The 15,131-nt window shown below is 49.7% G+C and overlaps 1 protein-coding gene and 1 long non-coding RNA gene across 3 annotated transcripts; one reads left to right on the forward strand and one right to left on the reverse strand.

The window, feature by feature from the left end:
• Positions 1–21: 21 nt before the first annotated feature.
• Positions 22–10,318, reverse strand: CHMP7 (charged multivesicular body protein 7). Of its 2 annotated transcripts, none has more exons than XM_064472723.1 (10): positions 9,939–10,318; positions 8,095–8,269; positions 6,554–6,739; positions 5,712–5,845; positions 5,258–5,306; positions 4,823–4,942; positions 4,411–4,509; positions 3,398–3,458; positions 2,626–2,790; positions 22–1,779 (listed from the first exon to the last, which is right to left on the reverse strand). In XM_064472723.1, the coding sequence occupies exons 1-10, from the start codon at positions 10,226–10,228 to the stop codon at positions 1,715–1,717; spliced, it is 1,344 nt and encodes a 447-aa protein (XP_064328793.1). In that variant the 5' UTR covers positions 10,229–10,318; the 3' UTR covers positions 22–1,714. The 2 variants fall into 2 exon arrangements, with proteins under 2 accessions (XP_064328793.1, XP_064328795.1); XM_064472725.1 differs by having other exon boundaries at positions 2,626–2,787; positions 9,939–10,317.
• Positions 10,319–12,192: 1,874 nt separating this feature from the next.
• Positions 12,193–13,569, forward strand: LOC135317108 (uncharacterized). The gene is made up of 2 exons (XR_010376220.1): positions 12,193–12,507; positions 13,158–13,569. It is a non-coding gene; the product is annotated as an uncharacterized LOC135317108 (long non-coding RNA).
• Positions 13,570–15,131: the final 1,562 nt, after the last annotated feature.

A 15,131-nucleotide genomic window follows, 5' to 3' on the forward strand; every position in this document is an offset into this window, starting at 1 on the left:
AAAGGAGACACCACAAAAGACTCTGGTTCTTCCCCTCCCCTTTATTAGACGTAGGCAGAAAACACAGTGGTTTTTCCCCCGTTTACTTACAAAGGAAAGGAATACAGAGCTTCAAGTCATTTCACATAATTCCATGTGCAGCCTGGGTAAAGTGCTAGCTGGCTACAGCACACCTCCTCTGGCAGGAGTCTGCACTCCTGGGCAAAGTGACAAAGAAGCCAGAGCCCACACAGCACCCTAGCGACACCTGTAATTTCTTCCCCCATCCTCTGGGGCTAATGGTGGGTTGCCAATAATTAACTGGACATGGGAACTCCAGCTCTAGTTTAGCCAAGGCTCACCCAAGCTGCCATCCACACGGCTCGAGCAACGGAGCTCGGTACAGGAGGCAGCGTAGGAATGGTGACAGGAATACATTCCGAGTCAGGGAGGAGCGCAGGGAGAGGAGGACTGGTTACACGTCATCATGTAGCTAGTCGCTCCCCTGCCACGCACAGGCTCTGTGTGCAGAAAGCCCAGTTAATAGCACATTCCCCTCCTGAAAGAATTCATTTATTCAGGCTACGTATCAGGCTTTCTGCTCTTCCGTGTGCATACGCATAATAAAAAAGTGACCTGCAAAAGATGACAATTTCACTTCTGATGGGTAAAAGCCTCCAAAAACCACCTTCGGTTGCTGTGCTTGGTTTCTGTTTTGTTTTGGTTTTCGCTAGAAACATTTACAGGGTTTTGTTTTGGGGCTTTCTGGTAAACCATAACCTTGCTGAACTGCAACATTAAGAGTGAAGGCAAAGTCAAGGCTGTTGTACAAAACTGTCCCTCAGAAAGGGAATTGTGTCCCTTCCCCTCCTACCCGAAATCACTCGATATGAGAGCTCAGGGCAGATCACCCTGCAGCTCCCAAGAAGGTTTGCAAACAGGGAAGGTACAAAAATAGCAAACAGCTCAGATTTCAAGTAAAAGCAAGCAGAAAATTGTATCATACTGACTGCAAGCCTTTATCACAACAGACAGCGTAAGGAACTCCTTAATTTACTATCTTTTGCAGGTCTCCCTTTTAAGGCCTTAGCATCATTACAGAAAGAGGAATTATTTTCGTCTTGTGCTTGCAGTTGCTGCCCCCTAGAACAGCAACAAAATCTCCTACAACTTAACAGTTACAGTGTCTAGTTGTCCACGACCGTGCAAAATACAGACAGGGAGGGATAGAACTATCAACAGGTGTTTAAGCTTGTTGCAGATAACTCATGTCAAAGACAGTACTTATGTGCCAAGTGTTCTAAACAACCACACGAACAGCCAAATGTTGAGCAACTGCAATACTGCTGCAACTCAGATTCTCAACATCAGCCACAGCAAAGGAAAAGAAATAAAAGAAAAACAAACAAAACTGAGCACTGTTATGGACATAGAAGAGTTTGTCTTCGCTGGGCAGAAGAGTGAATTGCATTCCCAGAAGGGAAGACTGGATGTTGCAGAGTGTCTTGGGATAACAAATCAAGTAGAGACCAGTGCAGATGTTGGCACAGAGATGACAAACACCAGCTGGGGCCAGTTCCAGAGTGGATTGTCATGGCAGGAGATCCTGTTGCTGAGCAAAGTGATATCCATGAAGAACAGGGGAGCGTTACTCTTCTCCCCAGAAGTTCTAGTCATTAGTTAAGGAACCTTAAGACAATTTCTCAAACTGCAGCAACAGGATACTGTTGGGTCTTTAGAGATTCAGTCCCAGAGCTGTTTTGGGTTCAGAGGAAGCAGAGGGAGTCTTTTGTGCCAAATCTATAAAGAAAATTGCAACGGAAAGACATCAGTTCTCATCAGTAAGAGGGACTAGATCAACCACGTCCGTAACAAATACAATTTCGGAGCGCCTCAGTGCTTCAATATTCAGCTGCACTCTCTTGGAAACACGGAAAATCATGTTTGATAGGGGATGCTGAGCGTTCTTCTGCTCTGAAACCTGAGAATATCAGCTGCCCAAACAGGGAGAAAACTATATGGACAGTCCTATGCAATTGTTCTTCAACAGATTCCCAAATGGAAAACTGAAGTTTATTTACCCCTGTCCAAAACAGGTCTAGGGAAAACTCAGCATGCAGTTCAAGGCCATAAGCTCTGGTCACTCACTATAGACTAGTACTATAGTACTAGTTTAAGCAGACATCATACCTATAACATAGACATAGTGAGCATTCTAGGACGGAGAAGATGCCACGTGCTTGGCAGCGACAGGCATGAAAATGCTGGCCTACTTTATCACTGTTAACAGAACATACAAAACACACTGCCTGGCTTTGCACAGGCTTTGTTAAACGACAACAAAAAAAACAATTAGTCCGAGCACTAGTTTGCTCATAGGGCCTTCAACTTTCCCTATACCCCATGGCAAAAAGTCCAGGCAGACTTTGTAGCAAAGAGGGCAGTTCTCTCAAGGCTGAGTCCAGCAGTGCAAGACAATGCCACTGAGCACCTGACACAGACTCCAGCAGAGCTTGCTTTCACCTGCTTAACTGGAAATGGGAAAGATTCCAGCTCAGGCTTTAGTTCTGTTAGGCATCTTTCATTTTGCAAGGCTGTCATAGATCCTAATAGCAGCTAGCTAACATGACTCGCCGACATCCATACCTCCATCAGAAACAGAGAGCTTTTCCAATTCAGCTTCGAGCTCAGCATCAGAAATGGGTGGATTCAGCACCTTCTGGGGAACAGGAGGCAGATCTACAGGCTCCTTAGTCGAGTCCTGGAGGAGACTGTCCAGCTCCTTCTCAAGTTCCTCAGTGTCCATCTCTGCTGATTAAAAAAACACTCATTCAGTTCCAAGCAGAACTAAGTAGCATCTTTGAAGCACAAACTGAAGTCCAAGTTTAACAGAGGCATTATTACTCCCATCCATCATTACTCATAATAACAATGAACTCCCTGCGCTGCTTCTAAAGGTGAAAATTCAGTCCTGAACTCAGGGAGAAGCTATTCCTTTAGAAGCCTTTGCGCCGAGGCATCTAAGGGCACGAAAACATTTCAGCAGAGGCAAACTGCAGTAACACACAGGCCAGGGGAAAAAGATCATCACTCAAAAAACAAAGTGGCAGCCACTCTAAAAATAGATTTAAATTAACATTACACAACTCTGAACTGAAATCCACCAGCACTTAAGAGACTGCAAGGATTTGGAGATGCACAAATGCTGATTCCACTGCAACCCACTGTCAGAGGACAGAACTCCTTGCCATTCCCTCTGAAGGCACCAGTAGCAACACCCCTGGTATTTCAGTAAGTGCTTATCCTGCCAGGAAGGAGGACTAGACGTACATGGGGAGGGAGCAGGGAAGGGATGGCAGCACAAAGGGCCAGCAGTGGCAAGAGAAAATGAGCAAAGGATGAAAACCCCAAAACATACCTAGACCATTGATTCCCACTCCAGCCAGAGTCTGAGCTACTTCATCTTGAGTATCACAAAGCTGATGAAAAAAATACACAGCGTTTGGTATTGAAGATAAACTAATCTTATGTCTTACTGCAGCCACTTACGTCAGAAGTCCAAATAACAAAAAGAATTTCAAAAGTGGACTTAAAGACAGCAGATACTAGTGCAGAAGAGACTTCCAACGTGACTGGTTTTTTTCACTAGCAAAAGCAGTTAACATGGAAGGTTATTAAATAAAGTGCTACAAGACCGAGCAGCACGTTTGAAGATCAAACCTGAAACACAGTTTTAAAGAAAAAAAAATCCCCCTAATTTTAGCTTTTTCACGTAAGTCAAGCTTACATCGCGGCTTAGGCTAACAAAATAAGGAAGCTAAAGACCAATACATCTCAGCTATGAAGTTTTACAGATAGCCCCTCAGCTCACTAGTTTAAGTCGCTATTTAAGTACATGGAGCTCAAGTTGCTAAAAAAGGAATCCCTTTCTGGTTTTTACACCAGCTTATGCAGACAGATTGCTCTCTTCATTTCAATTCATTCAGAATGAACCCCTGTCCTTTCCCTTACTGAATATTGCAGAAGATCATGGGTTAGGCAGTTTTCAAACCTTGTTTTTATGAATGTAGTTGCACTCCAGCTTCCAAAGGTATGAATTTGATTTCTTTTTAATACATCTCACTAAACATTTCCTAGGAAAGTTGTGTGCTTGCACAATATTGTTAACCAAAAGAACACATGAACCACAGAAATTAAGTGTAAATTGTGATTACTAGCCAGCAATAAATGCAAATACCCAAACACAGACAGTTATTTGAAGACCTCTGCTTGCTGATCTGAAAAGATCAGGATTAAGTCAGTTTGGTCTGGTGACATATGGAATAGAAACCAAGCAGCACGAGAAGCCTCAGCATTAATATCTGGGCAATCTTGCCATGTATATCTACACACCACTTGCTTCTTTATTTAGATGTGCTCTTATTTCAGTACCTCTTGTATCTGATCCACCAGGTTCTCTGCCTTCTCCACAGGAATATCCTTCATAGACAGTTTCAGAGCTCCCACACCAGCCTGATAGGCATTAAATACCTTTAAAATAAAATATAAACATAAACAAAAAGAGAAAGATGCACAATGCTAACTACGAACAAAAAACAGGCAGTGTAAGCTTCTCTCAAGACCTGTTATCCCAGCAGGACCCTCAGAGAAACACCAGCACACAAGAAGAAAATGAAGCCACAAGCAGGTTTTCTCAGAGCAACACCCCAACATCAGAGCAGAGAATAAAATCTCACCAGCCAGCTTACACCCCTCAGACACGAGCTCCCAAAAGCAGGTAAAGCAGCACAAATGAGAAGAGCAGGGCTCAAGCGAGAAGCACAAGACAAAATTAACACGCTACCATCTGGTCGGTCTGGGAGGCGTATATACGATCCAAGATCCCCTGCACTGCATCCAGCTTGGAATGAAGCTCTTCAATGCGCCTTTCTGTCCTTCGTTTGGACTTCAAACATCTCAGTGCCTGGAGACATTAGATACACAGACTCGGATCACAAACCAGGCAGCAGCCAAAGGAAATGTAAAACGGCAGCAATCCCCGTGCAGCAAGGCACACACAAAACAGCTGGTTTTAAGGGCTAGGTATTTCCATTTCTCTTCACTGCATCACTCTGGACAAATATATTGTTATCTTCACCTTAAGCAGATCTTCAGCCTCAGAAACACCACTTCACTACATCTAAATTCAAGTATACAATGCCTAACCCTGGTCATTATCTGCAGTTACGGACCACCTCCAAGACACTTAACTTGTAGTTCCAACTACAACGGTACTTACCAATTGCTTTTTCCCAGCTCTACAAGCACTCCGGGCATCCTCTTTACACCTGTACAGATGCAACAAGGAAAAGCAGCTTATTCCTTTGCAAGCAGCAGTTATTTTACAACAATCAACAACAATCCTCACTACCTTGCTCTAATCCAGAGGTGACCAAGTAACAATGCATTTTGGATACAACCACACTTAAGCCATTGTTGCTTCTCAGAAGCCTGTGCCTTGCATGTGTTCCAGGTCTTTCCAAGAACTTCTGATATCCATTCACTGCATGTTGTTTTTGTGGGGACAGGGAACAAAGACAGAAAACCTGACCTACCACATGACTGTGGTTATGTTTACTGAACCGGAAAGAATGACTCGCACTTTCAGAAAGCAGCTTTGTTCTAACTATGTCACAGGAGTACAAAGTTCGACAGCACATGGATGTTCTTCCCACCACCCTTCCCCAAATTACTTCTCTGCTTCCTGGGAAAGGGACTCCACCTTCTGTGACAGCAGCTGTTCGCTTTGCATCAACTGATATACTCCGATGTCCACATCATTCACTGGGGAGACTTTGGCATGAAGACCTCGGGCAAACTTCACTATCTAAAGAAAGAGAATCACACGCTTGAGTCACTTGTCTCCAGAATCTGTGCCTGCACTAGAAATATTTCCACTCTGATGGAAGGAAAAGATGCTTTTACACCCCCAGTTTAAGCCTTGTAATAGAGCAACGAGGTCATACCAGTCACCATATAACCCAATACTGAACTAGACAGGATCATGCGACACCAGTGTGGAAACACAAAGCCTTAACGGAACACCCTGAAGATTTAAGGCTGCCCTGGTGCTCTGAACAGTGTATGGCAACGTCACACTTCTAAGCGTGACAACTGTACGGCGCAGAACGCTACAGGCAAACATGCCTTCCTAGAGATGGGAGCACCTGCATCTCTGTAGTTACTGACAGACAGGAAAACCTTTTCACAGAAAGTGGAACACGGATTCTAGTGGCATGGAACGATTTCAATTTGGGTAGCTGGGAACCTGCAAGTAGACTACTAGAGTATCTGCCTATTTTCCAGCTGTTAAATTACATAGGTAATATTACAAACATTTGACGGAGGAAAAGAACCTGTCATGCAAGAATGAGGATTTAATCTCGTCTATAACCAGGTTATGATGTTGGAGAACACAAAATTGACTTCTCCAATCAAAGAACATCCCTATTTAGCCAACAAAGTATTCTTTCCAGCCAGATGAAATGCAAGACAGGGATTATACCACCCGAAAGCAGTCACCTTTACCCTGTACCTTCTCTCCGCTCTGTTCCAGGATTGTGACTCTCTTTTCCTTTTGCAGCTGGAGCAGCAACAAGTAGAACGTCCTTTCATCTGGACAAACACTGGCGCAGAGGGAACGCAGCTCTGAGAGGGCAACAACAGGATGAGAAGAAAGCGCGGAGTTCTGATATAGGCGATAAACTTCCTCTGCCTTCTCCTGAAAGGAAGCAACGGAGCTGTCGATTAGTTTACACAGAACTCTTACTTCTCTCACAACACCTGCCAAGTCCACCCGCTTCCTCCCACACACCGAGGGTAAAAAGTGAGCCGCATCACATTTTGAGTGAGACAACCTTTCAGAACAAGTTCTACATAACATTCAAAAAACAATTACAATGCTCTAAAAATAGCACCATCAACAGAGTGAAGAACAGGAAAATTTTACAGGAGAACCAAAACATTCCCTGGGTAAACGCTACAGTACAACATAAGAACCACACAGGCAGCAAGTTGGCCTCCTCTGCACTTCCTGAAGTCCATCCCCCTCCCCGAGTTTAAACCAAATCAAACCTTTTCTTTAATCCACGCTGTAATTGTACTCATAATTTGTATGCACACAGAGGAAGTTTTCCCCATTTCAAGCAACAGTTACAGTCCATGTAGGACTATAGAAACAGCTCTGTCCACCCGCCCCCAGATTCCATATCAAGGCTTGTGGTTTGCCAGGCACCTTTTTAAAAGGTACCTCTTCCCTCCCATGCACACCCGCTCTGAAAGGATTGTGGAATAGCCACCGCAGAGGGAAGACACTGTCTGCTATCGGAGTAACTACAAATAAAGGAACACACCTAAAGAGCTCTTGCATTTCTGCTAGTCCCAGTCATTTTGATGCCACCTGCATGCAATAGCAGCAAGTCTTGGTGCTAATTTTAACAGTCACCAAGTAACACAGAGAGGGACCCACGGTCTCAACTGTCAGCACTGCATCCCCCAAGTTAGGCTGATCAACGACGAGTTACGCAAATTCACAACACAGCCCACAGGGCTACCACTAACAATGCGCCAAAGAAAAGGGTCTTTGACAGGATCCAAGGGCAGCTCTAATCACGTCTGAAGAGGCAAGCTGAAAGCACACGCTCTGAAGTGAAAGCAGCCTTTGATAACGCACACGCGAGTTCGGCTCGATGGTACGCTAGACTGACAGCAGCGACTTCTACATCACCCGTTTCTCCCTGCAACGGATGGCACTCGGTCTGCGAGTTTCTCTCACATACTACACTTGCGCTAACTCAAACTCGAGATTTACAGCGGTCTCATAGCATACTGCTGGCCTTCCTAGGCAAGCCAGTCCCTCCCATTTCTTGGAAGTCAGTGAAAACACATTATGTTAGTTTCAAGGAACATCTGTAGATATAAAACTAATTCTTATTCCTGAGTTATTCCATCCATCTCTCTACACCTAAGGAGCACAAATGAAGGTCTATTCAACCCTGACCCTTCCTTGTAAACACATAAAATGACTCAGTTTTTCTGGAGACGCATAGTCTTGAGAAAGCTCTCAGCAACACTCACCTGAAGCAGCTCCACATAAATCAGAACTTCTTCTTCCTCAGGTATTTTACTGTCACCCAGCACACTGGAGAGTGTCCACTTCAGGGGCTTCAGAATGAAGACTCCCACACCCCAGGAGATCCAGCTGCTGTCTACACTGGCCATGAAGTCTGACTCCCTCTGCAGCTTGCCCCGTCTAGAGAAAAGACATTCATGCAGAACTGAATACGGTCAGCCCTAAACCCTAAACACTGGCAGCGAGCAAGAGTGACAGCATGAGATTAATTAAGTAAAACAACGCTCTACGCTTTGGACATCCACAGTCCTAGTGGTGTTTTCTAACACCAGTTTCTAGGTAGTTTCACATGTTACCACTGCCTCTGGAAGCACACAGTGGTCTCCACTCCTCTCTGGCTTCCTCTAGACACAAGGGTCTTTTGTTTACTGTTTTTTTCAGTTTCACAAGTTCCTCCCAGTTTTCTGACTTGAAACTGAGGATCCCTCGAACAAGGAAGTCGACAGGGAGGGCCAGTTTTTAGAAGAGGCAGCAGCTTATTTCAGGATGCTTCATTTGTGTGTCTAATTGCAAACATAGGTCTTCTCAGATCTAGAGATTTTTTTATGTTACAGACACAGACTCAGCTAGCTCCTGCTGTTCTCAAATCCTTTCAGCATATCAGTCCCAAGCTCCAATTTCACAATACAAAACACTTGGTGGCAAATACCAGTGCACCACATCCCTACATGCCCATACACCACCACATACCATCCACACCTGGGTCATCACAACCACCATTTCAGGGAAATATAACCCAATTTAACACCAAGCTCCTCCTACACCTATAAGCTCTCCCAGCACAGTATTCACTTGGGATCCCCTGCACTCCCCATGGCACACTGCTCTCCCATGCCTCCTGTGACACCAGGGCAAGCTCCTCTGACTCCCTGCTGATGCTTTACCTCGCACAGGGCTCCCAAATTCCCCCCTTCCCTGCACAACACAACCCTGTATTCCCTTGGGCCTCTCTCTTCTCCTTTGCAAGCCCTGGCACAGGGCAGGGATGGTGCCCCTGTGCTCGGCACTGGTTAGGCCGCACCTCGATTCTTGGATTCAGTTTTGGGCCCCTCAGGACAAGGACGCGAAGGTGCTGGAGCGTGTCCAGAGAAGGGCAACGGAGTTGGGGAAGGGTCTGGAGCACAAGTGTGCTGGGGGGAGGCTGAGGGAGCTGGGGGGGTTTAGCCTGGAGGAGGCTGAAGGGAGACCTTCTCGCTCTCTGCAGCTGCCTGAGAGGGGCTGGAGTGAGGGGGGGGCTGGTCTCTGCTCCCAAGTCACCAGTGACAGGACGAGAGGAAACAGCCTCAAGCTGCATCAGGGGAGGTTTAGGTTGGATATGAGGGAAAATATCTTCACTGCAAGAGTGGTCAGGCATTGGCACAGGCTGCCCAGAGAGGTGGAGGAGTCACCATCCCTGGGGGTGTTCAAAAAACATGTAGATGTGGCACTTCATGGCATGGTTTAGGAGGTGTTGGGTTGACAGTTGGATGTGATGATCCCAGAAGCCTTTTCCAACCTTAATGACTCTGTGATTCTACAGAAACCCACTCACACTCTCCCACACCCCCAGGGCTTAGCTCAGGCAGGCACAACCACCCCTCCAAGAGCAGCACCGAGCCTCCCCCCCGTCCCTCTCCAACGCCCTCCCTGTCGTGCACACATCCAGGCTGGCACCGCAGGGAGCCCACCCTGCAGGGTGCAAAGCTCCCTTACACCCCCTCCCCCTCCAGCCGCCCCCCCTCAGAGACCCCCCTGCGGCCTTCCCCGCCATCCAGCCCCCGCAGCCGGAGGCCTGCAGTCCCGGCGGTACCTGAGGAGCTCCCGGAGGACGGTGCCAAGGCCGAGCGGGACGCTGCCGCGCCGTTCGAAGCTGTGCTGCAGGTCTCTCAGGCAGGTACGCACGGCTCCCCGGCGGCGGCCGCGGGCCAGCACCAGCCCGACCCAGAAGGCCATCTTGCTGTCCCACTCGGTGCTATTCACCTCACGGCTCTGCTTAAACGCCGAGAAGAGAAAAGCCATACGCTCGTCGTCCGTCTCCCACTCGGGCGGCAGGTCCCCCGCCGGGGCCGGCCCAGGCGGCGCCCTCCCCGGGCTGCACATCTACGCGAGCCCCCGGCTCCGCCGCGGCCTCCGCCCGGCCGGGACCCGCCTGCCTGCCGGGGAGACGCACTGCGCATGCGTACCACCCCCCCCCGCCCCGGGCTTTGTGTGGGCCGGCCCGCATGGCGCCCCCCGCACCGCCCGCCGTGGTACGGCCCTGCGCCGCCGCCTTCCCGCCATGCACCGCCGGCCCATCCCAGGCCTGGCCTAAGCCCGGCCTGGGTTTCGTTCTGCCCCCACCCCCGCCCCTTCACCGCTCCCCAAAACACACACCGCCCCGCCCCGGCGTGACATCACCTGGTGATGTCATTAGGGATGATGTCACCCTCCAGAATAGGGGCTGGTGTTTGCCAGCTCTTGATGAAATCGGGGCTGGAGGCTGAGCCGTGGGAGCCACCATCTTGGGCCCCGATCTGGGGCTTGGCAGCCTTGGCCCCTGAGTCCCCCAAACTCAAGCAAGACCAAAGGCAAGCGGGCACCCAGCGAAAACACCAAGGGGAGTGACTTTTTGGCCCCTGGCCCTCAAAGGTTTAACACAGCGAAGGGCTGCTTTGCCTCCAGGGTGTTACCTCTGCTTCAAATGTAGATGGACCAAGTTAAAGCTAAGCCAGCACCGTGCCCTTGTGGCCAAGAATGCCAAGGGTGTCCTGGGGTGCTTTAAAAGGAGTGTAGCCAGCAGGGTAGGAAGGTTATCCTCCCCCTCTGCTCCACCCTAGCGAGGCCACTTCTGAAGTGCTGCGTCCAGTTCTGGGCCCCCCAATTCAGGAAGGGCAGGGAACCGCTGGAGCAAGGCCAGCGCAGAGCTGCCAAGGGGATCAGGGGCTGGAGCATCTCCCTTGTGAGGAAAGGCTGAGAGACCTGGGCTTGTTCAGCCTGGAGAAGAGAAGGCTGAGGGGGGATCTCATCAGTGCTTATCAATATCTGAAGGGCGGGTGTCAGGGGGATGGGGTTGGACTCTTTTCAGTGGTGCCCAACGCCAGGCCAAGGGGCCACGGGCACAAGCTGGAACACGGGAAGTTCCACCTGAACATGAGCACAAACCCCTTCCCTGTGCGGGTGCCAGAGCAGGGGCACAGGCTGCCCAGAGAGGCTGTGGGGTCCCTTCCCTGGAGACATTCACCCCCCGCCTGGACGCGGCCCTGTGCCCCTGCTCTGGGGGTGCCTGCTCCAGCAGGGGGTGGGACGGGGTGAGCTCCCGAGGGCCCTTTAACCCCTACCATTCTGTGATTCTGTGAGCTGTTGTCATTTTATTTGTGTTCCGTCACTTTACCTGTGTTGCTGCTGCGGCCCAGCGAGGCGCAGAGCCCCACATGGGCTGTTGGGCATGCAGCACGCAGGTGCTGCCGGGCACACAGACAAGCGATGGTTCAGGTGACACAGCCATGGCTGCAAACCTCCGAGACTGGAGATCCCCTGTCCTCCCCTGGGGACCTGCAGGACGGCACCACACCCTCCTAGCAAAAAATCACCCTGGTAACAGCACACAGCTGTTTGCACGGTTGTGGAATTGATGGCAAAGAGCATGCTGTGCACACGCGAACCCCGCAGACAGCACGGGGCTGAGCCAGCAGCACCGCAGCAGCAGCGAGCAGGATCTTCCCAGCACCCAGTTCCTCCAACCGCTGCAGGCCAATGGTGCTTGCTACGTTGGAGGAGATCTGAAGAGGCAGAAACCCCGTAGCTAAAGCTAAAGCCTGACGTCCCATGAGCTCTGCACTGAGAACGGCCTCAGCACACACTGAGGCTGCCCCGGCCTGGCCTTGCCGGGTCGGCTGAAGGCTGTGGGGGCAGCACTGCTTCGCAGGGACTTGACTCTGAGCTAACATCCACAGATGTTGGCTTTCCTGTCCTTTCGCAGCTGCCTTTTGTTTTTTTTTCCTTCATGTAGTAGCATGATTCCTATTCTCCCCGGTTCCCCAAAGGCAACAGCCTTGCACCACATGAATGTCAGGATGCAGGAGAGGAGCAAGAGATGGGAGTTTCTTCATGTGAAGTCTGATGTTTTCAGAGCAAAGCTTAATGCTGCTAAGAAAAAAGGGAGGCAAATGCTGCTGCTTAAGCAGAGCTGCCAAGTTCTGGGTATTTCTGTATCGCTGCATTCTCCATGTGTAATATTTCTTGTTTCTTGCAGAGCAGGGGGGAATCAAACTGTGCCTGGGACCTCGGCGCTGGGGTGCCCTGTCCCTCGTGGGCACACTCGGGTTAATCAGCCCTTGCATGATGAGGACAGAACCATTAACACCTCCAACATGCATGCCTGGACTTCCCGGGTTTCTCGGGTGTGTTTGGCTTCCCTGAGAAGCACAGAGGGAAGGATTGCTTTGGTGGGTCTGTGAGCGCTGCGATTCCTCTGGCAGGCTGTGTGCAGTCATCAGCTTAACCCTGTCCTTGCTGGCATGCAAGAACCACCCTATGCCTGCAGAGTTTCTCCAGAAATCAGGGAGAAGTCAGCGGCCCCCAGAGACACAGGACATGTAGCTTATTTTACCCAGCATGTTTATTATGAGGGCTTCCCGAGGCCCCTGAGCTGTGCTGGAGCCCATTCGGGCTGTGGTGCGCTCATGCAAAGCTGCTTGCGGCCACAGGTGGCTGCTGGTTTTGTTTTCATTGAGGTTATTTCACATTCATTGTCAGAGTCGGGTCCTCAACACAGCCCTGCTGACTCGCAGCGCCTTGGTGAGCAAGGGGCTTTCACATCGGTAAATAAAAGCCAGTGATGCCCATTCAGAGAGTTCGGTAACACCACCTTGGCTCTCTTCCCCTGGCCAGACCTAAATGCCCTGGGGAAGGCAGCAGGTCTCAGAGCAGCCTTTAAACACACCCTGATTCATGTTTTAAATCAGGAGATGACTCAGCAGAGGCAAGAGCCTATTTTTATCTTCTTCCAAGTTTTCTGTGTCAAGCTGAAATTTTATATTAATCCTTTCAGTGCTAGCCCCAAAATTACATCGCCTTCTAACTGCAAAGTTGTTCATACCCGAGGACCTGCGATCTCCGGAAACCCTTCTGCCAAAAAGCAGCCCGGATCTTCCCTGCTAAGGAGGGCATATTTGGCCGCACTCAGCAAAGTGAACGCTGCACCCAGGAAGCTGAACAGTGGCATCTGACTGTGAGTCTTGTTCAAAGGAACCGCACGGGGCTGTGTTTATACACCTGAGAAAATTGGCCTTGAACCTGCAGCGCCAGAGGTTGTTAGACCCGGGCATCACATGTTACGTGATAAAAAGAGCCAAGGGATGGTCTAATCCTTCTCCTGTGCCAGGCGAGAAATTCCCTCCTGGAAATTCAGCTGTGGGAAAAAACTGTGATACAAGATATAAATTAAAATATATATTGGCTGACGAACGTATCCATGTGCTTTGAGAAATCTGGGGAAAAGATTCAAGGCAACCTCAGTGTATAACCCCAAAGCCGATTTTTTATTTACTTTTGTAGCTGTGGAAGGAGGTACAACAACAGCAGCTCGGTCCCTTTGTGGAGTCTCAGGGCTTATGCGTGGCAGGGGATGAGACTGGTCCCGCTGGGCAGCGGTTCAGCAGGAGGCGGCTCTGCTCTGCCGAGCCAGCCAGTCTTGCTGCTGCCGGAGCAGCTGGGCTGCAAGCGCAGGCATTTGTGGGGCGGCCGCAGGCTTTTCTAGGAGTTTGTAACATCCTAGCTCGGCCCCATGGAGATTTAAGCTGGGACGGGACTCTCCAGGGTTGAGCAGAAAGCTGGATTTTAGGCAATATCGATCATTTCAATCCTCAGACCTGCTGAGTCAGAGGTTTCTGCTCTGGTTTCTGCTCCAGTTTGGAAGCAGGCAGTGCCTTAGTTTGGATACAAAGCCTGGGCTGCAGCTCACAGCCTGGAACACCCTCACCTCTCTCCTTCACCCAGAGCTCCTTTTAAGTCCTGGTTCAAGAGTAGGAAAGGGAAGGGGAGGGCAGGGAAAGGAGTACATCTTAGTTCACACTCTAGATTTGCTGTTTAAAGTTTCCGTTTGCTTTTCAGAGCCCTCTGGGTTGGCAGGGGAAGAGGAAGTGTTTAACCCTTTCCCCTGTCCAGCATCTGCCTGCTCGGAGGCAGGGAAGCTGCATCAGGAAAGGTGAAGGGAGAAAGGATTAGGAAATCCACCCACTTGCCCTGAGCATCTCCTGAACCCCAAAGATAAGTCAGGCAAAGGGAGTGAAGACAGAAGTCTGATCATCCCTCTGCTGCAGAGGGGAAACTGAGGCACCGAGGGACGGTGTGGCTTGCCCAGGCTTGCCCAGGGAGCGTGCGGTGGGGAATGGAGCTCTGTTCTCATGAAGTTCACAGGCTGGACTGTCCGCAAGACCTTTTCCTTTCTCTTTTAAAGAGGAACCGGGCATTTATGAGACAAATCATTTGTTTATCCGGAGGGAGGAAGGTCAAAATTATCAGGCGGCTTCAAATCCCTCCCAGGCACAAAAACAAAACAGAGGCAGCAAAAAGCTGAAGGTAGAACTGAATGCCAATGTTCAGAAATAATATATATATAGGCACGTACCCCATCACCTCCCCGGGGTGTGCTGGGGGTCACAGTTAAAAGAAAGATGCTCTGGAAGGGGAGATTAGAGCCACCTTCAGCCCCCTGCTCTCTCTTAAAGATGGACGATGAGCAAACAGACGCTGCATTAGACAGGACACAAATATTTCAAGGGTCTGAACCGTCGAGTGCTGCAGGGGCAGCCAGCTCGTGCGAGGTTAACCACTAACCGTGGCCGATAAGACCAGGTTTCCCCAGACCGTTTATTACGGCTGTCCTCTGTGGGCAGTTTGGGCTCAAATCTCCCTTCTCCTGGCGGTGAGGGAGCGGGAGGCAAGCCACGGTCCTGCTCAAACCCTTGCACTCATTTTATTTTCCACTTGCAACAGAGCTGAGGAAGCAGGGGGGGAATTTGAT

The sequence above is a fragment of the Phalacrocorax carbo genome, chromosome 24, assembly GCF_963921805.1.
Source record: "Phalacrocorax carbo chromosome 24, bPhaCar2.1, whole genome shotgun sequence".
NCBI lineage: Eukaryota > Metazoa > Chordata > Aves > Suliformes > Phalacrocoracidae > Phalacrocorax > Phalacrocorax carbo.

What these genes read in the sequence shown, in the direction of transcription:
- CHMP7 (XM_064472723.1), bottom strand. Translation starts at nt 10,228, where the DNA reads ATGTGCAGCCCGGGGAGGGCGCCGCCTGGGCCGGCCCCGGCGGGGGAC. An exon ending in TGGTGGATCAGATACAAGAG is followed by an intron (nt 3,459 to 4,410) that starts GTACTGAAATAA and finishes TTTTTTCATCAG; the next exon opens with CTTTGTGATACTCAAGATGA. An exon ending in GCTCTCTGTTTCTGATGGAG is followed by an intron (nt 1,780 to 2,625) that starts GTATGGATGTCG and finishes TTTTCTTTATAG; the next exon opens with ATTTGGCACAAAAGACTCCC.